The sequence below is a fragment of the Cavia porcellus genome, unplaced genomic scaffold (genome assembly GCF_034190915.1).
Source record: "Cavia porcellus strain 051 isolate PalLab524CR breed Dunkin Hartley unplaced genomic scaffold, mCavPor4.1 scaffold_19, whole genome shotgun sequence".
In the NCBI taxonomy this organism is placed as follows: domain Eukaryota; kingdom Metazoa; phylum Chordata; class Mammalia; order Rodentia; family Caviidae; genus Cavia; species Cavia porcellus.
In genome coordinates, this window is record NW_026947502.1 from 4,727,689 (window position 1) to 4,753,784 (window position 26,096).

The window sequence follows — 26,096 nt, forward strand, 5'->3', positions numbered from 1 at the left end:
AAGGTGATTCTAAACTTTATATGAAAATGCAACAACCCTAAAAATGAAAACAATTCTGAACAAAGTTAGAGGACATATTCTGCCTAATGTCAAAAGGTATTAGAGATTATAGTAATCATCATGGGATAGGCTTGAAATAGGCAGTACAGAAATAAGCCCACACATTCAGTCAATCGATCCATGATAAAAATGCCAATTCAACAGGGAAAGAACAGTCTTCTAAATAAACGATGCTAGAACAAACGGAGATTGATAGGCAAGAAGAGAAATAAAGGAAGAAAAGAAGTTACACCCATATATATATATATATATATATATATATATATATATGTATATAAATTAAGGAGATAAATCACAGGCCTAAATATAACACTTAAAACTATACAATTTCTAAGCTGCGGACGGTGGTGCCTACCTAAAACCCCAGCACTCAGGAAGCTGAGGCAGGAGAACTGCAGTAAGTTTGAGGCCAGCCTAGGCTAACCAATGAAATCAAGGTCATATACATCAAGACTCTGTCTCTAAACTGAAAGTAGTTTTTCAAAAACTACAGTTTCTATGCCAGAACACAGAAAATCTTTGTGGCCTCTGGTTTGGTAAGATTCTCTCAGCCATACAACCAAAAGTATGATTTATGAGAAAAAATTATAAAATAAACAATCAAAAGTCAGATTTTTTTCCTTTAAAAGCACGACTGAGAAAATTAAGACAAACCACAGACTAAAACACCTGGTCATAAGTTTCAATCCAGAATATATAAGGAATAAGAAGGTAGTCAGCCAAATTTTAAAATGGGCAAAATACCTTAAGTGACATTTCACCAAAGAAGATATAAATTGCTAAGTACATGGAAAGATGTGCAGCATCATACGGTCCCTGTAGAAATTCAAGTTAAAACATGACGAGGTTTTATCATTACAGACCCACTGGGGGGGGCACATAATTAAAAAGACAATCCAGGTGTTGTCAGACTGTGAAGAAACCTGTACTCTTGCATCACCCTAGTGGGGAGGAGACAGCATAATGACTGCTTTGGAAAACATTCTGGCATTTAAAACTCTGTAAACCATCTTTGGAGATCTGGAAACAATCCAGACTTTTATCAGCTAGTGAGCAGATAGACAATATGTATTATATTCATGCAGCGGAATGCAATTCAGCAAGAAAAAGCCACAATCTACTGATATACACAAAAGGGCGAACCTCCAGAACATGCCAAGTGATGGAGGACAGAGAAAAAGATGATACATTACCTATGATGTCAGTTATACAAAATTTCCAGAAAAAGCAAAACTATGACTGAAGCAGATCAATGGCAGCCAGTGGGTGAAAATTAGCCTAAAGAACTTTCGGGAATGACAGACATGCTCTAACACTGGATTGTGGTAATGATTTAGCACCATATACATTCACCTACAACTCATCAAACTGACTCGTACTGGTGAATTTATGAGGTAGTAATTACTCTTCTCTAAGGTGGTTTTTGAAGAAAAGTAAACTATGTATTTACTTACCATTATAGCCTTCAAGAACAGAATCAATAATAGGTCTGGCAGTTAGGTTATAAACATCAAGCTGTTTACTTTCTGGTCCAAAAACAGTATCGAAAGTGAACGTCTTTGGAGGCTCGTTGGAAGAATCAGTCTTGTGGACCGTGATGGTTCCCCTCATCTCGTCCACGCTGACAGCTTGTTTGTAGAACATGGACCTCTCCCTCTCATTCAGGGGCCGGCACCTAACCACCACCTTCACATTATCGCAGCTTTCCGGCTTCTCAGACTTATTGATCTAGTGATGATATTGACAAAGAGTGAAAAGAACATTGTACTTTTACCCTCAATGTATTAAATGTATATTTGAAAAAAAGGTTTCTTTTGCTACACTGATGGCTTGCATAAGTTAAGACTTCAGAAATCTTGGCTAAATAAAATTAAAGATCTTATACATAGAAAGTTTATTAAAAAATATGAAAAGCAAATAGCTTATTTTGTAATTCAAAAGATGGACAGAAAATCTATTTCTAGTAAATGCTGTACAAGCAGAAAATGAACTTGCATATTAAAAGGCTGTCTTTCTGAACAAACATCCCGGACAGCCTCTGAATTTCCTGCCCAATGGGAAAACACATGTGAATATGGTTAATAAGTTTAATTCAAGAATATAAGTAGGTCCTTTGTTCCCCGAAGATACCTAGTTTTATTTTCCATTATGCATGTGTAAAATATTTATTGTATCTCCACATATGGTTTATCTTCTCTACAGAAGAGAACAGTAAGAATAGGAAAGAAACTCCAATGGCAGACACCACAAAATGGCTTTGTACAGCTTAAATTTATGAACATTTGCATGTCTGTGCAGTTTTAATTTTTGAAATTGCACAGGATTAAGAATCTAGATTAAAACACAGCTTATTATTGAAGTTCAACAACTTAGTAGCACGAATATTTGTTAAATTCCTACCATTTCAGACATCAGCTTGAGCATCAGAGAAATAAACAGAAGCGGTGCTGTTGCCTTTGACACTGTCATCAACAGTGTCACTGTCATTGATAATATCAATGCAATAGTCTTCCCTCCAGCTCTGCTTTGGTCACCTTAGTCCAGGTCAACAAGGCTCAGGCCCTGGACTACAGCCTTTCACCTATCCTCCTGTATCTAGTGAGACAGACCAGCTGATCACAGGGCAGCCAGTTTCAGCATGAATCTTCTTCACTTCCCCAATGAACATTCTTTAGTAGTTTCCCATAGAGATAACAATCCGCAGACTTCAGGTGGTCTGCAAGAGCTGGCTCCCACCCATGTCAACTCCTCTAAGCTGATCTGCTAAAATACGCAGCTTGCTACTCAGCCACAGGCCCCGACTCCGGCTTTCAGGGTCTTTTCTAGTCACCACGCTCCTTCACCTCAATGGCCTTTCCAGGTGCTGCTCCTTCTCCCTCAGAACATTCCTCAAATCCCTCTTTATTTATGCAACCCACTTGCCCTCCAGAACCCATCTCAGGTCAAGAGATTTCACCTGAGAACCCTTCCTGGACCAGGTCAGATGCCTTTACGGGCTCTGAAAACACCTGGCTCTCCTCATCAAGGATATGATTTCACCACGTTTTTTGTTGTTGTTTATCTGTCCTCTCTGCCTCCAAACAATCCCATTTTTGTTTGGCTCATACTTTAAGATATTTTAATTGCTAAAATTGAGACATTTCACAAACATAACAACTTTTAAAGTCTCTTGAAAGAAAACAAACATAATCTGATATCTGTAGCAGCATATAGGCAACGCCCTCCAGCTCACCAGAATCTGTGTCTATCGCAGGGCACCCACTTTGTTCGCTGAGGCTAAATGTCTTATCTCTGTGAATATCTATTCATTACTGCCTGAGAAGCCAAGCTTCTCTTTCCAGACTCAAGGACCCGGCTGGTTTTGCTCAACACTGTATCTCTAGGGCCTCGCACACAGTTGGTCCCCAATATCCCCTGAATGAGTAACTTGAAAGCAGCGAGAAGAGGCATAGACCATTTAATGCTAAACGTCAAACATCGTCCTTTCCGTTTCCTGTGCATTATTATCCTGTTTCACTCTGACCAATTCCAGGAGGAAGAGTTTAATTACGTGTGAACCAAGGGCCCATTCGGGACCTCACGACCCATCAGTAACTCTCCACGGTTCTGTTTTTCTCCAGCGGACTCATGATGCCCCCTTATGAAGGGCACGGTGCCTGGGAGCCCCTAGATGAGAAAGCACTGCCAGGGCCACGGCCCCGTGGTGCAGTGGAGACACCTACGGCTCGCATTCCGCACCGTAAGCTACAGCGCCCCGCGAGGAGTGACTGACAGCTCGAGCCTAGGACTGGGGAGTCTGGGGCCTGGGCTGGGGGGAGGGGGGGAAAAGCCTCGCCCCGCCGCCTTCAGAGCCGGTGCCCGCGACCCCGCAGGACCCCGGCGGCCGCGGCCTCCCCAAGCGCCAGCCCCGGCCGGGCGCGAGCCACAGCGCATCCTCGGCAACCGCGCGGTCCCCACCCCGCCTTTCTGCCAACCGCGCGGTCCCCACCCCACGCCGGGATGCGGCTGGGACGCGGGCGGCAGGGCCCGCCCAGAGCGCCTCCCAAAGCGGACTGGACCCCAGCCCCGGCCTCGACCCCGACCCGCCGACACCCGGGCCCGCCGAGACCCCGGCCGGCCGCCCTGTCCCCGCCCCGCCCGCCGGCTGCGCGCTTCTATGGCAACGGCCGCGCCCCCGGGCCAGGCCGCGGGGAAAAGGGGATAAGACGGAACCTCAGCGGCCCTACTCACCGGCATGGTGGCCCCCTCCCGTGCCCGGCGGACGTCCCGGCGGGGTGCGGCCGTACAGCCCCGGGTTCGCGGGAGAGGCTGGCCAGAGACTCCAACCGCTCCTTGGCGCTCTCCAGACTGCGGCTCCTTCGGCGAGAGAACTCAATGCGCAGGCGCGCTCTGAGTTCGTCCCGCCCAACTCCGGGTCTCGAGCTCGCTGGCTCTCTTGAATTACGCCTGCGCAGAAGCTTTTCCAGGCCATCTCCTAGGACGCCTGGGCCGAGACTGCGCCTGCGCGGTGCTGCCTTTTCCCTGAGCTACTTACCTGATTCGCACCGAGACTGGGTTACCTGGTTGACTCGGGCTGGGAAAAGGGGGCGCTCCTACCTTAGGTCTCGAGGCATTTGTAATACCTAAGAGTATTAAAAACAACAAAAGCAGTTGTACACTGTGTCCCATATAGAGAGCTAAAATCCTTTCCTCCATTGCTTTGCTTGCCTGCTAATTTATGACCTGATTTACCATTAAGTGAGCTGCTTAACAGCTTGTCTGTATTCTCAAGTGTATTTCCAGAGCCCAGAATAGAACCTGGCAAAGAGCAGAATTTCAGTAACTAGCTGTGAAAGAACCACTGATCCATCCTCTATCCAATCCGAACGCCCCCCTGAGCGTCAGTCCACTTGATTGTGTAACAGATATTTCGAATTTAACACGTCCACTGTATAAATCCTGATCCTCTCCACTGCTTTCCCTACTTTGACCAACCCCATCCCAAAAAGGCTCTCCGTCAAAGTTCATTATCTCAACAAATGAATCCTGACAACTGTAGTCTCTCTCTCACACCCAATACTGGAATCCTTCAATACAGGGATTGGATCTCTCTTCAAAGCAGAACTACTTACCACTCTCATGTGCATACAACTACTCTGATTACACTCTTGTCCCCTTTCACTATATCACTAGACAGCCTTCGACATCGGGGAGGCCTGCATCCATGGATTTAACTGATCACAAATTTTAAATATTCAGGGAAAAATTTTGTACTGAGCACGTAGAGACTTTTTTCTGGTCGTGATTCCCTAAACAATACAGTAGGGCAGCTATTTACATAGCACCTATGCTGCATCATCTAGAGATTTTTTTTTTTTTTTTTTTTTTGTATTTTTACTGGTACCTGGGATCGAACTCATGACTGCCTGCTTGCAAGGCAGGCGCTTATGCCACTGAGCTAAATCCCTAGCCCCATCTAGAGATTATTTAAGGTGTACAGGAGAAAAGGAAACATCTGAACAATATACAGGTGGATGTGTGGGTTACATGCCATTTCATATAAACTGCTCAAGCATCCACAGAAACTGCTATTGAGTGGCCTAGAACCAATCCCCAGTAGATGTGCAGGGAAATTGTATTTTCAGCACAGGAGCCAGAGAGATGGTATGAAAACATGAGTCGGATCTTGTCTTTGCTCAGAACTTTCCAGTGATTTTCCTTCCCACAGAGAAAACCACAAGGCTCTGTCCTACTGTGCCCTCTGCACCAGCCGTGCTGGCCTCTCCCTGCCAAGCAAGCTTCGTCTTAGCATGCACAGGCTGTTGTAGTAGAAACATGAAAAGATCTGTAAAGCCTTTTATTCAGGGCCAGTGTACTGTTTCAAGGGTTCTGCTTTCTTCAGCTTTAGTCATTTTATCTATGTGGTAACCTTTTGAAATAGGTATTATGTATTCTTATTTTACACATACACTGAGGCATGAGGCCATTAAATAACATTTCCAAGGTCATACATACGGGCAGTGAAGAAGCCCACACCTAAATCCAGGCATCCCAGAAAGCTCTGCCAGCCACCATCCTCCCTCACCTCTTTCAGAAAGTCACTGTTCGAAAAACACGCTTTCAGGGAGTCCTACTATGACCTTCTAATTTTAACCTTTGGACCTGGGGGTGTAACTCAATGATTTGTGAGGCCCTGGTTTTCTCTCTAGCACCTCAAAACAAAGTAAAACGTAGCACCAACCTTCAGCGCTCTCTCTGTCTCTGTCTCTCTCTTGATCTCCATGTTTCTCTCTCTCTCACTCTCTCTCTCTCTCTCTCTTAGTTCTTAGAAGATGTGTTTGCCTGGTTTCACTTAGCACAAGACACCTAAAAGGAAATCACAATACAATGAGATTTAAATCAAGACCTTGGAATTTCATACAAACACCAAGACCAAATCCTAAGGTATTGGTATTGCATCTCAAAATGTCCCCACTAACTTAAAAAAAAGTTTAACCCCAGGGCTGGGGATTTAGCTCAGCAGCATAAGCACCTGCCTTGCAAGCAGGACAGTGGTGAGTTTGATCACCGGTACCGATAAAAAGGAAAAAGACAAAAAAAAAAAAAAAAAAAAAAGTCTAACCCCAGTTCTTTTTATCTGCCCTTCCTACCTATTATCTCCTAGTACTTGACTGCATTTGATATTCAAAATGTCCTGTACATAACACACAAACTTACTGAGACATAGTTCAAATGCCATATCATATAATCACCAATTTAAATTGTGCAATACAATGGCTTTTACTATGTACATGGGGCTGAACAACTATAACCACAATCAAGTTTAATATTTTTATTCACTCTTTAAAAAACCCTCTATACTCACGGTAGTCACTCTGCCCTTGATCCTTGAACCACCACCATCACAAACATCCCAGCCCCAGCCAATCACCAACCTAATTCCTGTCTCAACACATTTGTCTATTCTGGACATTTGTCATAAATGGAGTCATGCAATACGTGGCATTTATGAATGACTTTTTCCACTTACAATAATGTTTTCAAGCTTCATCCAGATTATTGCATATATCAGTAATTCTTTACTTTTATGGCAAAAAATTCCCTTGTATGGCTTTTCTTTACCTACTTGCCATTGACAGGTATTTAGGTTGTTCTATTTTTTGGCTATCAAGAACAATGGTTCTACAAGTTTTTGTGTGAATATATATTTTTTTTATTTCCCTTGGGTACGTGGAAGCAGCTTTGCCATGTCTAACTCATGTTTAACATTTTGAGGCGGCCCCAAGATATTTTCCATGGTGGCTGCACCATTTTACATTCCCACCAGCAAGGCATAAGGTTGATAATTTCTCCAGATCCTTGCCAACACTTGCTTTTGCTTTTGTGCAGAAAAGTATCTCATGTGGTTTGTTCATTGTCACTTTTTAAAAATTTTTCTTTTGATGACCAATAGCATTCAGCATCTCTTCATGTGCTTGTTGACCACTCAGATAATTTCTTTCTTTTTTTTTTTTTTTTTTTTTTTGTCTTTTTCCTTTTTATCGGTACCGCGGATCGAACTCACGACTGCCTGCTTGCAAGGCAGGCACTTATGCCGCTGAGCTAAATCCCCAGCCCCTACTCAGATAATTTCTTTGGAGAAATTACTGAACTGTTTCCGTATGCACTGGGATCCAATCTGTGCCATACATGGCTGACAGGAAAAAAGGTTTATTTTCAGCTCAGTTTCAGAAGGCTCAGTCCATGGAAGCAGCTGTGTAAAGAGCATGGCAGGGGACAGCTGCTCCCTTTGTGGCAACCAGGAGGTGTAGAAAGCCAGAAGAGGCCAGGGATAAGCCTTGCGCCCGTGCTCTCATAACCCACCCTGACGCACCCACAAGTGTGCCTCTTCATTTCTCTGGCATCTCTCAAGCCAAGCAAGCTGACAATCAAGGTGAATGAACACACTTATTTTGTCTCCACGTTAGTAAACTGTAAACAGTTCTTTTGCAATTTCCTTTTTAGATCCATGATATGCAAACATTTCCCCCCATTTGGAGCACAAAAGTTTTTAATTTTGATCAAGTCCAATTTACATATTTTTCTTTTGTCCTTACGGATTTCATGCATGTTTTAAAAAACCATTTCCTGGTACTGATAAAAAAAGAAAAAGACAAAAACAAAAACAAAACAAAAAAAAAACATTTCCTGGGCTAGGGGTTTAGCTCAGCAGTGTAAGTGCCTGCTTGGCAAGCACGAAGTTGTGAGTTCAATCCCTGGGCCCAAAAAGCCAAAACAAAACAAAAAAATCATTTCCTAACCCAAGGTCATAAAGATTTGTTCAGATTAGTTGTATAGTTGTATGATCTATTTTATTGGTGATTTTTTGTTTTGTTTTGTTTTTTATTCTTGCATGGCTGGTGAGCACACCCAGGGCCTCTCACAGGTTAGGCAATCGCTGGACCACTGAGCTACATCTCCAGCCCTTGGGTTATTTTTGCATTTGGTATTACAGAAAGCCAACTTGTCTCCCTGCATGTGAATACACGGTTATCCACGCCCCCTGTGCCCAACAGAGTATTTCTTTCCTCACTGAGTCAGCACCTTTGTGAGCTCACTGATGGACTCTCAGGGCACTGATGGACACAGCTAGCCCAGTGCTGGGCACCGCACTGCCTCGATTGCTACAGCTTCACAGTTGTGTTTTACAATCTAATGTTTCCATGCCTGCAACTTTGCTCTCTCCAGGATTGCCTTGGCCATTTTGAATCCCTTCCACAGGGATGCTTCCGAAATAAGTGTCAATCTGTGCAAAAAGGGAGTTTCAGTTTTACTAGGGATAATGCTAAATTCCTAGACTAATCAGAGTGTATTACCATTTTAACAATTTAAGTCTTTCAACCTGTGAACATTTGTTTATGGGAAAAAACTTTTATTTTTATTCATTTTTTTTGTACCGAGGATTGAACTCACTTTATGTTTGCCAAGAAAACTTATTTTTAATAAATAAAAATCATGTACTTCTTTTTTCTTTTTGGTACCAGAGATCAAACTCGCGACCTCGCCCTAAAATAATGTACTTCTAATATACAAATATTTTCCTTTTCCTTTTTGGGGGGGAGTGGGTTTGGGAGACAAGATCTCACTGTATAGTGCTGGCTGGCCCTGAACTCAATAGGTAATCCAGGCTGGCTTCAAACTCTCAGCAATCTTCCTGCCTCAGCCTCCCGAGTGCTGGGATTGTAGGTATGCAATGTGTGCCCAGCTGCACCTTTTTCATTATATTTACTCCTAAGTCTTTTACTTAGGAAAGTAGGATGATTTCCTTAATTCTATTACCAGGTCATTGATGGTGTGGAAAAATAAATTTGACAATCTCATATTTTGCAAGCTTCTTATTTCTTTTTTTGGTACAGGAGCCCATCTCCTGACCTCACGCTGCCAGGCAGGCCCTGGCCACTGAGCTCTGCCCAGCCCTCCTTTGCAGCGTCCGTGCTTGTTTACTCTTATAACAGTTTTAATTGAATTTCTGAAGATTTTCTATGCACAAAATGCTGCCATCTGCTGTCGGTGTCGCTCCCGGCCGGCAGGAAAGACACACGACAAAGTCTGGCGGTGTGCAACCTTGCCTTTATTTGTCTCCGCGTGGGCCCCGCGAGGCCTCCGCTCTGTCACCAGCCCTTTCTCGCCGGTGGACTTTCTCTATCTCTCTCTGTGCTTCCTCTGTGCTTCTCTCTTGTGGCGGGAGAGGCATTTACTTTTATAGGGTAACAGTGGCCAATCAGTTCAAAGCGCGCGATGCGGGCTGATTGGCTAACATCAGTTGTTGCTAGGCAGACTATCTTACAGAGCGGGTTGTTTAAGTCGCCAGGGCAATCAGGGGGCAGGAAGCAGGCGCCAACTTGACTCACTCGATGGGAGGGGCAATCTAGCTCAGGCTCCGCTCCCACCCACAGGCCCTACGTCCGCCAAGTAAGGCGACCGGTGTCGGCCGCGGCTCCCAACAATCTGCAAACAGAGATTGTTTCACTTCTCTTTTTCTTTACTTCTTTCCAGTCTGGCTGCTCTTTAATCCTGTGTCTTTTTCTTATCTATTTGCCTCCTTTATAATGTTAAACAGAAGGGATGAGAAAAGACTTTCTTGTTTTGTTCTGATCTTAGTTGGAAAGTGCTCATTTGTCATGAGATGTGATGTCAACTATATCGTTTTCTTTCCTTTCTTTCTTTTGTTCTTTCTTTCTTTCTTTCTTTTTCTTTACCAAGGATCAAACTCACAACCTTGCGCTTGCAGGCACCAGGTGCCTGTGCTGCTGAGCTAAATCCCCAGTCCTAGCTGTACTATTTTCATGGCCAGCCCTTGTTAACTTCCTAGTTTGTGTAGTAGTTTTTATTATGAATGGATATTAAATTTTTTAAATGCTTTTCCTGAACCTATCAAGATAATCGTGCATTTTTAAAACATATCACACACTAACTCTGCAGAGTTCTATTGCTTCTGTCCTCCGGAAGGCTCTGGTCTTTTTATAACATCAGGGTGGTCCTAGGCTCGTAGAATAAGCTGAGGACATGGAGCGAGCTCTTTTTAGGAAGGCACTAATCCCATTATGAAGGCCCTCATGACAACCTACTACCTCCCAAAGCTCCCCTGGCCCAGTGCCACCACACTGGGGGCTAGAGTTTCAACATACAGATTTTAGAGGGACATAGCTTGTTCCCCATAAACAGCCACAGCAAACCAACACAGCCGTTTAACTCACTCACGCTTAACATTATTACTGACACGTCTGGATGAGTCTTCCACTGTTTTCCTGTTTTCTATAATGTCATCTCTTTTCTGTTTTTTTGGGGTTTTCTTTTGTTGCTTAGTTTTCATTATTTTCTAGTTCACCATTTAAATTTTTAGTGTATTTTCAGTTATTTTCTAAATGCTTATTCTACCACTTATAATATTCATCTATTATCAGACTGTAGCTCAGATTTCTACTATTTCTTTCTTTCTTTTTTTTTTTTTTTTTTTTTGTCTTTTTGAGACAGGGTCTCGCTATGCAGTTCAGGCTGGGCTTAAACTCATTTTGTAGCCCAGGCAGGTCTCAAATTTGCAACAAGCCTCCTGCCTCAGCCTCCTGAGTGCTGGGATACAGGCCTGCACCACCACACCTGGCTGGAGATTTGTACTAATTTAATTTTACCAATAGAAATGTACCTCCCATATAGCTCTAATCATTTTTATTCATCTTGCAACTGAATATGTTACAAATCCATAAAACATTGTTACAATTCTTTCGTTATATAATTTTGTGGGGTTTGTTGTTGTTTTGCTTCTAGGAATCCAAGTCCTGGCAGAGGACTCCACAACTGAGCTATATCTCCAGTTCTATTTAACATCTTTTCAATCTTCTAAGACACTGAGATCACTTTAGAACTACACCAACCCTGGCCTCAACTTCTGCCCTTAGCCTTAGCCAAGCTCAGGGCACTTCCCCGGGCTCCTACATTTTTAAGTCCTTTTGAACTTAGGTATGGCAGGCCATTCTTACTCCACAATCTTCCTACTCCCCAAAGTCTCCTTCCTCTTCCTGACTACAACCCAGTCCTCTCCTCCAACACCTGCTACAACAACATGCTGATATCTGTCTCCCCCAAGCCTCTGAAGGGACCAAATCAGATCCTCCCATATCCCCAGGAGATCTAATTTATCTCAAACGTTCTAAATCCACAGGACTACAACCCAGGTGGAGCGGCCCCTACCTTCTTGGCAACCCCTACATCGGTCAAAGTTGCTGGACTCTCATCCTGGTTCCACATCTCTCAGGCTGAGGCCCTCCCAACCCTGAATCTAACCGTCCTGAGTGGTCATCTCATCTTCTGCTGCCCACCCGTCTCCGTCTCACCAAGGCCTCACAGCCACAACTCTCAGGCTAAGTCATGTTTTGTTATCCAAATTGGTTCCTAATTTCTTACATTCTATTAATTATCCTTTTTACAGCAGGACTCATGACAGTCTTTCCTAAAGACTTCCACATCATGTGTAAGAGTGCCTTCATGTTGTTCTATGTCACAACTGTCTTAGTTCTCTCAACCCTCAGCTGTTCAGTCAAACGTGCGCTCCCTGTGGGCCTAGGCTCTTATCTCCCTTACAGTGACGCAGTCACGGCCCTCCCCAGCCCTTTTATTCTTTCCAGCTCAACTCCTGGAGCAGAGACAAGCCCTACCTACCTACACTTTTAACTTTTACCCTTTAAGATGAGGGAAATAACTACCTCTCATAACTTCACTCTTCCCAACCCCACTTATTTTTCAGAATTCCACTTTACCGCGGTCCTGATGGAACGGCATTTTTTTTTTTTTTTTTTTTTGCGGTACAGGGGATCGAACTCACAACCTCAAGCTTGCCAGGCAGGTGCTTATACTGTTGAGCTAAATCCCCAGCCCGGAACGGCATATTTAAATCAAAGATCTTTTTCCTTTACCTCCCCTGGGTCCTTAAATATGACAGTGGTCTGCCTCCTCATAACACCTTGTCTGTTTTCCCAGTATAACACGCAGACATTCACCAATGATGAAGTTGTCCTGGCTGAAACACCTGGTACCACCTTCTACATGGGCATCAACCATCATCCTGTCAGCCCTCCTGAACCCCAATACGACACTCCCTTTCAGCAGGAAGTAGTAAGACAGAGACTTTGTCCTTTTCCTAACAATAAAAAGATGGGAATGAAAGATTCTTGCCTCAGTAGAAATCATGGCATTGGTCTAAGGAGGCAGAAGGCCAAAGCAGAAAGCCTGCCACTTCCTGCTTCTTCCTGAACTGCTTCTTGCGCGCAAAGAGAACTCCAATCGGCTGCTCCTACATCAGCAATGCTGCCCTAAGCGCCACCCCAGTCGGAAATTATACGCATGCCCAATGCCCCATGCTTCAGGCAGAGAAGGTCAGGCTCCAGCGGTCATGGAGTTCTCTCCTCATCCTTGGAATAAAGGCTATTTTACTTTATATTCTCTTTTATTGTGCCGAAAACCATATCAAATACTAACTATACCTTTTTGTTGTTTTTTTGAGACAGGGTCTTGAAATAGAGTTCAGATTGGTTTTGATCTCACTATGTAGCCAGCCTCAAACTTGCAGTGATCTTCCTGCCTCAGCCTCCCAAACGCTGAGATTACAGGCTTGTGGCACCATGCCAAGCAACTGTACTTTTAAAAATTTGAAATATGTTACATACATGTACCAAACCCCTACAGTGAATATAATCATTATATACTACAAACGTGTTCTAACAAAAATTTTAAATAAAAACTTTTTTTTTTTGGTACCAGGGATCGAACTCACGACCACATGCTTGCAAGGCAGGCACTTATGCTGCTAAGCTAAATCCCAGTCCTGAACAAAAATTTTTCTAGAAGTTTCCCTAGAGTTTTCCATATATATATTTGCAACTAATATAAGTCTACTTTTCAACTAACACTGCACTACTTTACAAACAGTCCACGTATCTCATGACAAAGTATTTCAGATTCTCCCCTCCTGTGCCTGAAATCTCTATCATTCATTCCCTATCCGCCCCTTTACTTAGCAAATATATGGCTGCTATTATTTTGAGCAAACTATCATTAGACCAGCCAAGAATTAGAAAACAAAGTGTATTTCACCACTGTGTATTCCTTCATGACAGTTTCCTTTTCTTCATGGTATAGACCTGAGTTTTGACCTGTGGTTTCCCTTCCTCCTGAAAAGGTTTCTAACCTCCGTCAGGGCGTCTCCCCCACTTCTGGTTGCCTGAGAAGCTACAGCCTGGTGGATTTTTCTCCCGGCACTTCAAGTGTCCCGCTCTTGCTTCTGGGCCTTCTGGAGACAAGTTGAATGGCATTCTTGTCTTTGTCCTTGCTCTCTGTGAAGCTTTTCCTCTCTCACTCTCTCCTTCTGCTTCTTTCAAGATTTCTTTCCTGCCTGGCATGATGGAGCGCCCTGTAATCTCAGCACTTGGAGGCTGAGGCAGGAAGATGGCCGCAAGTCTGAGGCCAGTCTGGGCTGCACAGTGAGTCAAGGGCCAGCCTGGGCTGCATAGCTAGGTTCTCTTTCATTTTCTGCCATTTTAATGTAAATCCCTACACACACTTTTTAGAATTCATCATGCTTGGTGTGTCTGGAGTATTGCTGTAACTATTTCTTTGGTTTCCCTTTTCTTCTCCGAATATTCCCATGTATTTTAAATGTGAATTTATTATGTTTTAATTACCTTTATTGGTCCACTGTAGGTACACATGATGATCTCATTCATTATATGGAATCTGTACCGGCCACGGTGTAACTTCAATCTTTTCGTCCCATTCCCCTTCCCTCCAACGCCTCTTCCCCTCCTTACTTACAAAAGCTTTGTTTCATTTCCTTTCATTAGTTCTGTTCTCATCATGTTTTCCTTTCTCTTCTTTCTATGCCTCCCTCTCCGTAGTTCCTCTTCTCATTTGAACATTTCTTCCTAATCTTCACAATATCTGTTACACATTATGGCCCTTATTTACACTTTTATTTCTCACACCAGAGGAACAATGTGGTGTTTACATGTGTGCCCAATTTACTTAACTTCAGAGAATGGCATCAAGTTGCATCCATTTAGATAAAAATGTCTTAACCTTACCCTTCTTTATGGCAGAGTAGTACTCCATCGATTTTTTTAAAGCTCACATCGTCCTTATCCATTCCTCAGCTGATAGGCACTTGGGCTGTTTCCAAGATTTAGCTATCACAAAATGTACCTCTGTAAACAAAGGTCTGCATATATCACTGTGGTATGATGCTGTTAATTCCTTTGGGAAGATATCAAGAAGAGGAATGGCTGGGTCAAATGGGACCTCTAGTCCTGGTATTTTGAGGAATCTCCACACTGATTTCCATAGTGTTTGCACAATTCTTCACTCCCACCAACTGGGGAGAAGGGTTCCTTTTCCCCCACAGTCCCTCCAGTATTTGTTATTGGTTAATTTTTTTGTAATAGCCATTCTTTCTGGGATGAGATGGAGTCTCAGATTTATTTTAATTTGCATTAAATGTGAACTTACTGTGATGAAAAAATTTAATAAAATGTAGTTTGCATAAGTGTATAAATTATAAGAGGACATCATGATTGACTTTCACAGATGAACAGAACATTATCAGCCTCCTATAAGCTCCTTACAACCCTACTACAACCCTATCTACTCAGTATCTTGACTCTAACAATATACTATACTGTACATTCGTTTTTCTTTTAGAAATACTTCATGTGAGGCTACAGCATGGTGGAGCAGACCTAGAGTCCCAGTTACTGAGGAGGCTGAGGCAGAATGATGCTTGAGTCCAGGAACTTGGGGCCAACCTAGTCGACTTGAAGAGATTGAAGAGATTTTGCGTTTTTCGGTGGTGAGGGTACCGGAAATTGAACTCAGGACCTCACGCTTGCTAGGCAGGTGCTGCACCACTAACTAAATTCCCAGCCTCGACCTTCTGTCCGTAAATTAAACAACTTTCTGTAAAGAGGAGTCACATAGCACAAACTCTTGAATGCCTGCCCCCTTGCACTGCATCTGGTGTTCGAGAGCCTTCCGTGGTGTTGGGTACAGCGGTAGTTTATTAGTTTTCAATGGCGTGTAGTGTTGCATTGTGTGGATTTAACACAATTTGCTGGGTGTGTGCCACCACACCTAGCACTCGGGAGGCTGAGGCAGGAGGATCACAGTGAACTCGAGGCCAGTGTGAGCCACAAAGTGAGTTCAAGCGCCACCTGAACTACATAATGAGACCCTGTTTAAAAAAAAAAAAAAAAAGATGATTTGGTTCAGCGGCATAAGCACCTGCCTAGCAAGCATGATGTCGTGAGTTCGATTCCCGGTACAAAAAAAAAAGAAGAGTTGCAGATCTCACAGTCCACCTCCTTGAACGGCTCGCCTGGACCTTGAGCTGTATCCAGGTATGGGCTGCGACGAACACTTGCGCTCTGAGCACTTTTGTGGGAGTCTTTCCGGAATTGCGGACAGCGTTCTGCAGTGAAACTGCGGGGCTTCCCGTGTTCCCACTAAATGGCGTGCTCCGCGTGTATTCTGCCCTGCGAGCCGGCCAGCCCGACCCTCCGGGCCCTCCACGCACAGCCGGGCCCGAGCCTCCGCCGGGTCCGGGCGCGGGGCGGCGCAGAGCCGCCGGCTGGGTCCGCAGCTGGGCTCGGGGGCCGCCGGGAGCGGCCGGGCGATAAGAGCGCAGCGGGGCGCGGCGGGCGCAGCCCCATGGCCTCGGGCGCGCCCCCTGCAGCCGGCTCGGGGCCGCGGGCGCCGGGAGCGGGAGCGGGAGCTGCGCTGCGCCTCGGGGACGCCCCGGACGCGAACCCCCGCTGGCCTCCGCTGCGGCCGCCCGAGCCCAGGCGCACCCCCGGGCCCGGGAGACCCCCGCTGCCCCGACGCCGGGCGAACTCGGAGCCCGCGTCCGCCTGCGCCGCGCCCGCCTCCCCGGCACAGGCTCGGGCCCCGCCGTACCCCCGGGCCCTGCCCTGCGACCCCCGCGGGCCCCTGGACGAGCGCCGGCTGCTCGCGCACCTGCAGGTGGCGCTGGAACGCGAGGCGCGCCTGTGGCGGGGCGGGAGCCTGCAGGTGCCCCGGGAGGGACGGGGTCCCCGGGGAGGAGGGGTCCGCGGGAGGGACGGGGTCCCCGGGGAGGAGGGGTCCGCGGAGGGACGGGGTCCCCGGGGAGGAGGGGTCCGCGGAGGGACGGGGTCCCCGGGGAGGAGGGGTCCCCGGGAGGGACGGGGTCCCCGGGGAGGAGGGGTCCGCGGGAGGGACGGGGTCCCCGGGGAGGAGGGTTCCGCGGGAGGGACGGGGTCCCCAGGGAGGAGGGGTCCCCTGGAGGGACGGGGTCCCCGGGGAGGAGGGGTCCCCTGGAGGGACGGGGTCCCCGGGGAGGAGGGGTCCCCTGGAGGGACGGGGTCCCCGGGGAGGAGGGGCCCCCTGGAGGGACGGGGTCCCCGGGGAGGAGGGGTCCGCGGGAGGGACGGGGTCCCCGGGGAGGAGGGGCCCCCTGGAGGGACGGGGTCCCCGGGGAGGAGGGGTCCGCGGGAGGGACGGGGTCCCCGGGGAGGAGGGTTCCGCGGGAGGGACGGGGTCCCCAGGGAGGAGGGGTCCCCTGGAGGGACGGGGTCCCCGGGGAGGAGGGGTCCCCTGGAGGGACGGGGTCCCCGGGGAGGAGGGGTCCCCTGGAGGGACGGGGTCCCCGGGGAGGAGGGGCCCCCTGGAGGGACGGGGTCCCCGGGGAGGAGGGGTCCGCGGGAGGGACGGGGTCCCCGGGGAGGAGGGGCCCCCTGGAGGGACGGGGTCCCCGGGGAGGAGGGGTCCGCGGGAGGGACGGGGTCCCCGGGGAGGAGGGGTCCGCGGAGGGACGGGGTCCCCGGGGAGGAGGGGTCCCCTGGAGGGACGGGGTCCCCGGGGAGGAGGGGCCCCCTGGAGGGATGGGGTCCCCGGGAGGGATGGGGCGCTGCTCCGGGCGCCCAGGTCCCCTCCTTATCCCGCGGCCGCCGTCTCCTCCTCCCTCCCTCCCTCCCTCCCCAGCGACCCGAGGTCCGCGACGCCTACCGGGGAATGGCGGTGTGGCTGCTGGGGCTCAGGAGCAGCCTGCAGTTCTCCAGCACCACCTTCACGCTGGCGCTGTCCATCTTCGGGCGCCTCCTGCTGGCCCGGGAGGTAGGCGGCTCGGGGCTCCCCGGGGGACCCCCCAAATCCCCCAGCTTGCCGGGCTCGGTGACCTGTGGCCCCCGGGGTTGGTCCTGGCTGGCAAAGACCTTCTTCCCGCAGGACGCGGCGGGACGCGCTGGTCAGGACCGGCCTGGCAGGGCTTCGAGGCCGGACTGTGTCCCCGAGCAGGTACCGCGTGGCCCACCTGGTGCCAGGCCCCCGGACAAGGGAGCACCACTGGGTGTATCCTCCTCGGGCACTAATCTCCCTTCAGTCCCATGGAGGAATGGGGTGGGGTTTATTTTCTTTACACACCCCCACCACCCCACCCCCACCCCCATCCTGTCCAATTTGTTTCTGGAGCGCGCCCCATGTGCTCACGCTGCAGGCCACAGCATATGCGCTCCGGTGCGCGGTGATTGCGTGTTTAAGGCTCGCTGCGAAACTGAATGAAGAGGATGAGGTAATGGCTCCCTGGGGTGCACGCGGGGCTGCACCTGAGGGACTGGAATGTGTGACCTTGCAGTGCACGGGGTCCCCAAGAGCTGATGCCCTCGGGGATGGTAGGCACTTTGGAAACGTCGCTGACTCCTGCGATCTCTGCTCACCCGCTTTCTTGGGAGACACTCAGACCCCCACAAGCAGAAAGCAGAACAGCGGGACCCCCTACCCCTATGCAGCAGAAGCCGAGCCCTCATCTGGCCTTGCTGGTTGATGCTGGCCAGGTAGACACAACCTGCCCCCAACATTGGGGCCTGCCGTTGAGCTGTGAAGCGAGCGTCCTGTAAACCAGGTGGTTTGAATTTCGCCCCTAGAAAACTATGTCTTCTAAAAGCTGCTTGGGACTTAAAGACAGCTGGGTGTGGAACTCGGTCCTTGGGACTGCGACACCTTTCTCTGGGAGCTGCAGGACAGCTGTGTGTTCGGCCACCTGAGTCTCACTGTGGCTTTCTGCTTGGGGGACACTGTCGCACCTGGCTCTTCTCAATCCTCTCCCACCTCCTCCCCGACCTCTTCCACCGTGGTGATGGGGAAATCGGGACCATTTCCAGTCTCCCTGGGTTGATGTGTGGGTCTGAGGAAGCAGGGGGAAAAGGGTGTCCAGTTCAATACATTTGATTAAAAAATGTCAACCCTTGTTTATTAAATATAACTTGTACCCTAGCGGCTTTTGTTCAACAAAAAATCCAAGTAAATGACCCTTAAAGGAAGCATCTCTGGAAGTTATAGCTGTATTCTGCTCAGCTACAAAAAGTGAGACCGAGTCTTGAATGCACCTGGTACTTTAATGTTTACTCACAGACAACCTTACCTAGGCCCCCTGGCTTACTAAGTCCCTCTGGGGAAGTCAGTTTCCTAGCCTGAACCGCACTTTCAGTGAAGGTTGAAGGGAAGGCATGTGCTACAAAAACCACGGGAGGTTTTCTCAATGCGCCCCTTGGGAAACCCAAAGGCCTCAATTTCCTCTCTCTAAGTAGCCATGACAGGGCTGGGGCACAGGCACGGCAGCTCCATGGCTCCTGGAAAAACTTGGGTAAGTTGTTGTGGCTGACCAGAGATGGCACCGCCCCGGCCTCCAGAACACCCGAGTCCGAGCCCCATGTTGCAACTTGCTGGGGGAACCGGCAGCAGCTAAGGCCCGGGTGGCGTTTCCTCGAAGACATTTCCTATGGCAGGCTGCTGGATGACATCTCTCCTCAGGTCATGGATACCCAGGCCCCAGAGATAAGAAAACAAAAGCTACTGTGATATGATGTAGGCCTTTGGCCTCTTTATTGTCTTTTTTACAGTCAATTCCATGTATAACGGACTTCGTACAGCTCTGTGGCTCTCCCTATCCCGCGAGTGAGCTGCGGAGGATGGAGCTGTCTATTCTGAAGGACCTGCACTGGGACCTCCACATCGCGACACCTCTGGACTTCTTGAATATAGTAAGCGTGAGGCAGCTGCAGAGTCTTCCTTAGACTCCTGTGTGCCTTTGGGACAACTGTTCACAACACAGGACAGCAAAGCACAGATGTGCACAGCACAAGTGTGCACGGGTCTTTGCACATGCACCACGGTGAGGTGACCCACTGGGCTCACTGCTTACAGAAGAGTGAAAATGCGTCTTCCACCAGCCTCTCATTTCTAAAAGGTCATTAAATTAACTTAACAAAGATATTTAGATGCCACTGCTATGGTGAGTTTCTTCCTAAATACACTGCAAAAATATTTCACTTTCCATTCTATGAATTTTGTACATAAATATCTGTCTGCTTTTTGGCTACACTTTACACACATTCACTTAGCTGTCTTGATTCACCTACACACAATCCTTATTGAAGCTTTAGACCATGTTGATCTGGCACTTAAAAAATATCACACGTTAGTTTGTCTTAGTTGGGGGAATGATGATCATCCTGAAGGATGTGATTGTTAGTAAGGCAAAATTACGCAATGGAAATGTGGTGGGGCTTGGGTCTGTTAGGAAGCAGGAAAGTTAGATCCCTAAGGGCTGCTCCATTGTGAAAACTGGCCACTGTTGCCTTGAAGTCAAGCAGATACAAGTAACTTTTCTGCTACCTTCAACTTGAACACTATGTTTCTCTTTTCCGGCATGGAAACATTTGTCATCTAGATACTTCAGGCTCCTCATGAGGGGATCCCAAAGCAGAGTAATTTTCTCTCCAGGGTTGAAGCTCAGGTTGGCCACAGAAAGGGTCTCAAGCCTCAAGCCACTCTGGGGACCCTGGACAGAAACGAAAAGGATTGGGTCCCATCGGATGCTCCCTGATAGAAAGTGAAATTGTTTGGACTTCCGGTCACGGAGCATGTGAAACTTTATGGGGTCTTCTGTTCTAACATTAAAAACCACGGTCTCTAGTTCCATGCCCTAGTGATGCTGAGCCAGCCCCACGTGATGAGTCTGCTGCCTCAGACGAGTCCTTCCCTCCACGTCGCGTCCCTGACCAGGCAGCTGCAGCACTGTATGGCGGGCCACCAGCTGCTGCAGTTCAAGGGCTCCACATTGGCTTTGGTCATCATCACCTTAGAGTTCGAGAGGCTCGAACCAGGCTGCTGTGCTCCTATGTCTGATCTGCTAAAGAAAGCACAGGTACACATCAACTTTGCCCCAGGCCAAGCTCTCCCTGTACCGCTCAGCTACCACGCTAACCCTACACCAAGGTACTCGGGGCCCTTCTCGCCCATCTGGGCGCCACAAGATGCTCTGGCCGTGACAGCGGTGGCCAGAGTAGGCCTGAGGGCTGGGCAGTGCCCACCTGGCCAGCCTGCAGACCTGGGTGTGGTACACGCTCCTTCACTGGCCTGATGGGGGTGGGTTTCTAATGGCAAAAGAAACGGCTTAGCAACAAGACATCAGCAAGAGGACTGGGGTGGACTCAGGCGGGGCAGCCTCCGGCTTAATGCTGAGCACTGTACATTCTGCCGCGGCCTCTGAACTTCAGGGGTTCTGCTCAGCGGCTGGGCTCTGTCTTAACACAGGTCAGTACTGAGCAGTACAGACACTGCAAGGAGCTGGTCCTGTGGCACCTGGGAAGTTTGTCATCATCCTCCCAAGCAGACAACTAGTCACCTGGTACCCAGCCTCTCTGCCACTGCCCCAGTGGGACAGGGCATAGCGGAAGTCCACCTGGCTCGGACCCCTGTGGATTCTTTGCTTTTACTAATCCTTAGGAGAAGGGTAGCAAGCCCTAGAAGAGCAACTGAGGAAGCTCCAGTCCTCGCAAGCAAAGTGGGGACAGAGAGTGCAGAGGGAAGGGTGTCCCGACAGACAACCCTACCTTCTCCCTCCTGGTGAAACCAGGGAGACCAGAGTGGGCCTTGATCAGGACTGCAGGGCAGGGGCTGGTCCTCACTAACCCTAGGCAAGCAGTAAGCACCTTCGTCCTTGGCCCCTGCACCAGCTGGGGATTGGATCCAGGGCCCTCTGTGCTGACCTCCAGCCCCAGCCCCTTGGATATTTGGGAACAAGGTCTCGCTAAGTTGCCCAGTGATTCAAACTTGTTTCTCCAGCTCCAGCCTCGATTACTCTTAAGCACAGGCATTTCTTGGGCTAACTAGAGGAATGCTGTACAGATGAATGGGCATTACTGGGTACACCTGGGAGGCAGGCCTGGCTCTGAGAGCCCTTTGTTGGGCTGAGAGCGGGCCCTGGGGCCCAGGCTGCTCCACTGCTGCATTGGAGGGGGAGGCTATGCTACTATTGAACCCTCGGTGCACTGCAGCCCAGCTGGGGAAGGTGCCAGCGGGAGCTGTGGAAGCAGCACTGGGGGCCTAAACGACTGGGCCACATGCTTTGGGAGGGGGTGAGGTCTTCCACTGTGACTTTCTGTGATGGCTGTGCAGTGGAGGTGGGGGTGTAGCACAGTGGTCAGGGACCGGACCTACTGTAATCACATCTGTATTATATATAGTCTCTACCCTTTCTTGACACAAACGTTGCTTTTGGGACTTGATGTAATAAAAACTTGTCAGTAATGCTGTCTGGATCTTATCTGCATTTAAGGCTGCTGTGCATTTAGGCTTGCTACAGTCAAACACATGGGGCACGCCCCTCCTCAGTCACCACCAGGCAGGCAGACCTGGGAAGACCAAAGAGTAGGTGGGGAGCTGCAGGGAGGCAGTGTGTCTCGAGATGCCATGGGCTGCGGGCTGCTCATGGCACAGCTGCCCTGGGCCTCCCTTCCAGGGAGGGCACTGGAGCAGGTGGGAAGGAGCTCGTCCTTAAGGTCCCACCAGCCCAGGCACCATGGCTCGGGCTTTGGGGAACTGTTGGGAGGCTCCTGGGCCCCAGCCATAAACTCAGTCCCACAGCTGCTCCCACTGTTGGAAGAAGTGCAGAGCCCTGAGCGGCCCAGTACTGAGTTAAGGGACAGCCCTGCTGCCACGCCTTTAGGCAAATGTTGGAGCTTTGGGGGGGGGGGGAGATGACAATTGTTTTCAAAAAGCTGAGTGCTGCCCAGGTTCGTGTGAGGTCCTGCTCTACTAACATCTCCCAGACATGGTGTCTCCACGGCGGGGCATTAAGGACACAACCTATGTTCCTTTGGTCCCCACTCCAGAGAGGTAGGAAATGGGAGGGAGCCCCGAGGCAGCTGGAGTAGGGGAGACTCAGCACAGGGGACACGGCAGACCTTCCTGGAACTGGCCAACAGCACCAGTGGAGTCCACACTGCTGCTTCCTCCAAGCCTGAGGAAAGCAGCCTCCAGGGGAGAGGCCAGTGCAGCTCGCAAAGGACACCTCAATACCCGCCTTCCCGCCCCAGCTCAGCCCCAGCCTCAGGCCCTGTTCTCTCACTCTGGGTCTTCCTAAGAGCAAAGGAAGTGCCGCCCTCAATGGACTTTCTGCCTGCCCTTAGCGGAGCATCATCCCGCCTCTCTACAGCGATTCCTCCAAAACCTCGCAGCCGGCTGTCAAAGCAGTACTGTAACCACACCTCGTGTGTAGGCTCCCTTCCAGGGCTCCCCTGTGGTGCCCAGAGGCAGCTACCCCCAGGAATTAAGGACATGGACAATCAACATCAGGCCTCCCTTCCAGTCACTTGCTATGTGACCCTGAGTGACAAGGTCACCTCTCTGCCTGGCCTATCTAACAGGGACAGTAATGATGTTTAATTTCAGGGTTAGGATGAACATCAGCAGTGTTAATGCACACACATGTTAGTTGGCCCAGGTCCCCCTTGCACCCCATGAAAGCAGGGTGCACCTTCCTCACGTCCTTCACCTAGTTACCCCAAAAAGATTCACGGGCTGCAGACCACATTTTCTCTTTTCTAACTGTGCCTCTTTCCTCCTTCCTACGCCCTCCCATGGGCGACTCAGAGACGCCCATCACAGGGCTCACTGTTAAAATCCAGTTTCTACAGAAGATTCGCCTCCATGAAGTTTACGGAAAAGACACACTCTTTTACCACAGCTGTAGCGTATTAATAGGCCTAGGACATTGGTTAAATCAAAAGAGATGCCCAAAAAAGACACCATAAAAACTGAAAATAAATGCAAAATTTAATGGGGAAAAAAAAGTACAAAGTGAATGGAGAGGAACAAAACAGTCAATAAATGGAGTAAATGAACTCACAAGTGAAGCAGTTTTAGAAAAACACATTAACATAACAGACTAGCAAGACGCGCTCCCTCAGCCTGACCCAGGAACCCACAGACAGACAGATGCCTAAGTGCAGTCAGTCTGGCCATCAGGAACCCTACTCAGCTCCCAGAGAGAGAGAGCCCACATCCTGGTTGGCTTGGGAGGCTCCAGTTTATGGCTGTTGGTCTGGCATAATGATTAACGGCAACCCCTTTCCAGTCTGGACAAGAAGTTATATGGCAAGTCTACCTCAGACCAACCTGGGTCAGGGAAGACAGGGCAGGAAATGCCAACATGGTCCTACGTGACACCCCAAAATGCTAACAAATGATGAGCAAAGAGGGGTGCATCAGGTCTGCACATGGGGTCCTGCTCCAGGACCGGTGGCTACTTAGAAAATGCCAAGTTTTATGAATTAACTTGGTCTCAGCTCAAACACAAAGAGCAAGGGGAGAGGTACGGAGAAGCTGGCAAACGCTGATGGACCCTGTGGGGGCAGCGCCCACCTCAGAAATACAACCAGCCACAGCGAGGCCTTCCACATGCCCGGGCTGCCTAGACGGGCTGCAGTGGGCAGGTGGCAGGGTCAGCCCCCGAGGCCTGTGAGGCAGGTGTCCCCGCTCTGCTGTAAGCATTGCACCTGCTGGGTCACCACGCCCCACCATGAGAAACACATCAGCTAGGAGAGCGCTTCCGAGGTCAAACTCCGACCCAGGGCCGCACAATTTCAGACCGGAAATGGCCAGCGGAGAAGCAGCTCGCCGTCCACACCTGCCTTCGAGCGGCGGGCTGCTGGTTCTGAGTCAGAGGCACCTGTGAGGCTGATGACGCTCTATCTTCAGGAACCCTTCTGAGGCCTGCACCTAACTCTACATTCCTATTTTTCTGTTTAAGATAGTCCACCTAGATAGTATAAGTTTTCAGGCCTGGTCATGGTGTAACACATGGACAATATTCATTTGGAACATCAATAAAACCTCCTCCACCACAGGCAGGAGAAGCCCCTTACCTGTACAGGCTGCCCCTTTCTGGCCATGCCTTGGTGGATCTGTAAGAGCCCACTTAACTCTTTTTTGCAGGGTGGGGAGCTGAGACAGGGTTTTCTATACAGTGCAGACTAGCCCAGTGATCCTCCTGTCTCAGCCCCCTGAGCACTGGCTCTCCCTCCATCTAACACTCAGTGCAACATCTCTCAGAGGGGCAGGAGGAAGCCCAGACTTGGTCCTGGAAATCAATAAAGCAGGCCGGGCAGAAAGGGGGAACAGTGACAGGAGCAAGCACAGGGGCATGAAAAGCTACCAACCCAGCAGTCCTGAGCACAGCCTCCATGCAGGGAGCGTGCCAGGCTCCGCACAGCACTGCAGCTGCGGCAGGCATCACCTTTGATGTCTCAGGGTGAGAGCCCCGGGTGGCGCCCTGACATTCCCAGGGGCTTGCACCTAGAGCACAGCCACAGAAGAATGCTGCCAGGATTTCCTTACAAAGCTCTTCACAGACTGCAGCCAGAGTGGGAAAAGCCCCCGGGCTGCTAACTTCTTCTCAAATTGTCCTAAATCTATCAAGCAGCTTTTCCTTGTCCTGTCACTCAGCCTAAAAGGAAGAAGCTATGACCCAGGACAGCCACCTCTTCCCCAGAGCCTCTGTGCAGGCAAAGCCAGGTTGATGGGGTCTTACTTAGAGTTAAACACTCGACATACAGGAATAGCATTGGTCCCTCTTCCCAGGTAGCACCTTTGGCCAGAGACCGTGGCTTTGGGCTGCTGTTCCATTTACATTCACAGAAAAACGCTGGCCGAGGCCTTGTTCGCGTTCCACTGTCATTGGTAAAGAAATTTCAAACACTGTCGTTACAGGAAGTTTATTACCCGCCTCTCCCTATATATTATAGGGGTACTCTGTACATAAGAAAGGTTTGAGAGTGTTTTTAGTTTTTAAAAACCAGGGAGTCCGTGTTACTTACGAAAATAATGGGAGAGGATATTATTTGTTTTTATGCTGGTGCCAAAATAAAAATATTTAGAAGTTTCTTAAAGTTATCATTGAAATTAGACTCTAGGTTAGAAAAAAATTAACATGGAGGGGGAGCGGGCGGCGCCTGCAGCACTGTTACCAGACCTCGGGCTGAACAGGGAGCCCTAGCGCCACCGCTGGGCTTCGCCAGAGCGCCTTATAACTGCTCCGTCAAGGGATAGTGACACTGTAAATGGAAGACCAGCCACTGGCTCTGAAAAAAATAAACCTCGTCAGTTTTGGATTCCAGCATTCATGGCTTTTGCACGCGTGCACAGACGGCGGCCACAGG

At 49.0% G+C, this 26,096-nt stretch overlaps 3 protein-coding genes across 16 annotated transcripts in view; 1 reads left to right on the forward strand and 2 right to left on the reverse strand.

The window, feature by feature from the left end:
• The window catches only part of Kif3a (kinesin family member 3A), a 131,244-nt gene extending 126,764 nt beyond the window's left edge, over positions 1-4,480 (reverse strand). For all 9 annotated transcript variants that reach the window (XM_063230600.1, XM_063230596.1, XM_063230597.1 and 6 more), the window contains exons 1-2: positions 4,291-4,480; positions 1,515-1,788 (exon numbers count right to left, since the gene is read on the reverse strand). In XM_063230600.1, the coding sequence (XP_063086670.1) occupies positions 1,515-1,788; positions 4,291-4,296 (280 nt within the window). In that variant the 5' untranslated portion in view covers positions 4,297-4,480. The remainder of the gene's footprint in view (positions 1-1,514; positions 1,789-4,290) is intronic.
• Positions 4,481-16,053: 11,573 nt separating this feature from the next.
• Positions 16,054-20,067, forward strand: Ccni2 (cyclin I family member 2). The gene is made up of 5 exons (XM_063230615.1): positions 16,054-16,629; positions 17,581-17,712; positions 17,824-17,892; positions 18,092-18,166; positions 19,494-20,067. The coding sequence occupies exons 1-5, from the start codon at positions 16,069-16,071 to the stop codon at positions 19,665-19,667; spliced, it is 1,011 nt and encodes a 336-aa protein (XP_063086685.1). The 5' UTR covers positions 16,054-16,068; the 3' UTR covers positions 19,668-20,067.
• Septin8 (septin 8) overlaps positions 19,448-26,096 on the reverse strand; it is a 24,295-nt gene continuing 17,646 nt past the window's right edge. For 2 of the 6 annotated variants that reach the window (XM_063230609.1, XM_063230607.1), the window contains exon 10: positions 19,448-20,785. In XM_063230609.1, coding sequence (XP_063086679.1) covers positions 20,620-20,785 — 166 coding nt within the window. In that variant the 3' untranslated portion in view covers positions 19,448-20,619. Of the gene's footprint in view, positions 20,786-25,636 lie in introns of those variants that run through there. The other 4 variants (XM_063230612.1, XM_063230611.1, XM_063230608.1 and 1 more) reach the window with 3 other exon arrangements.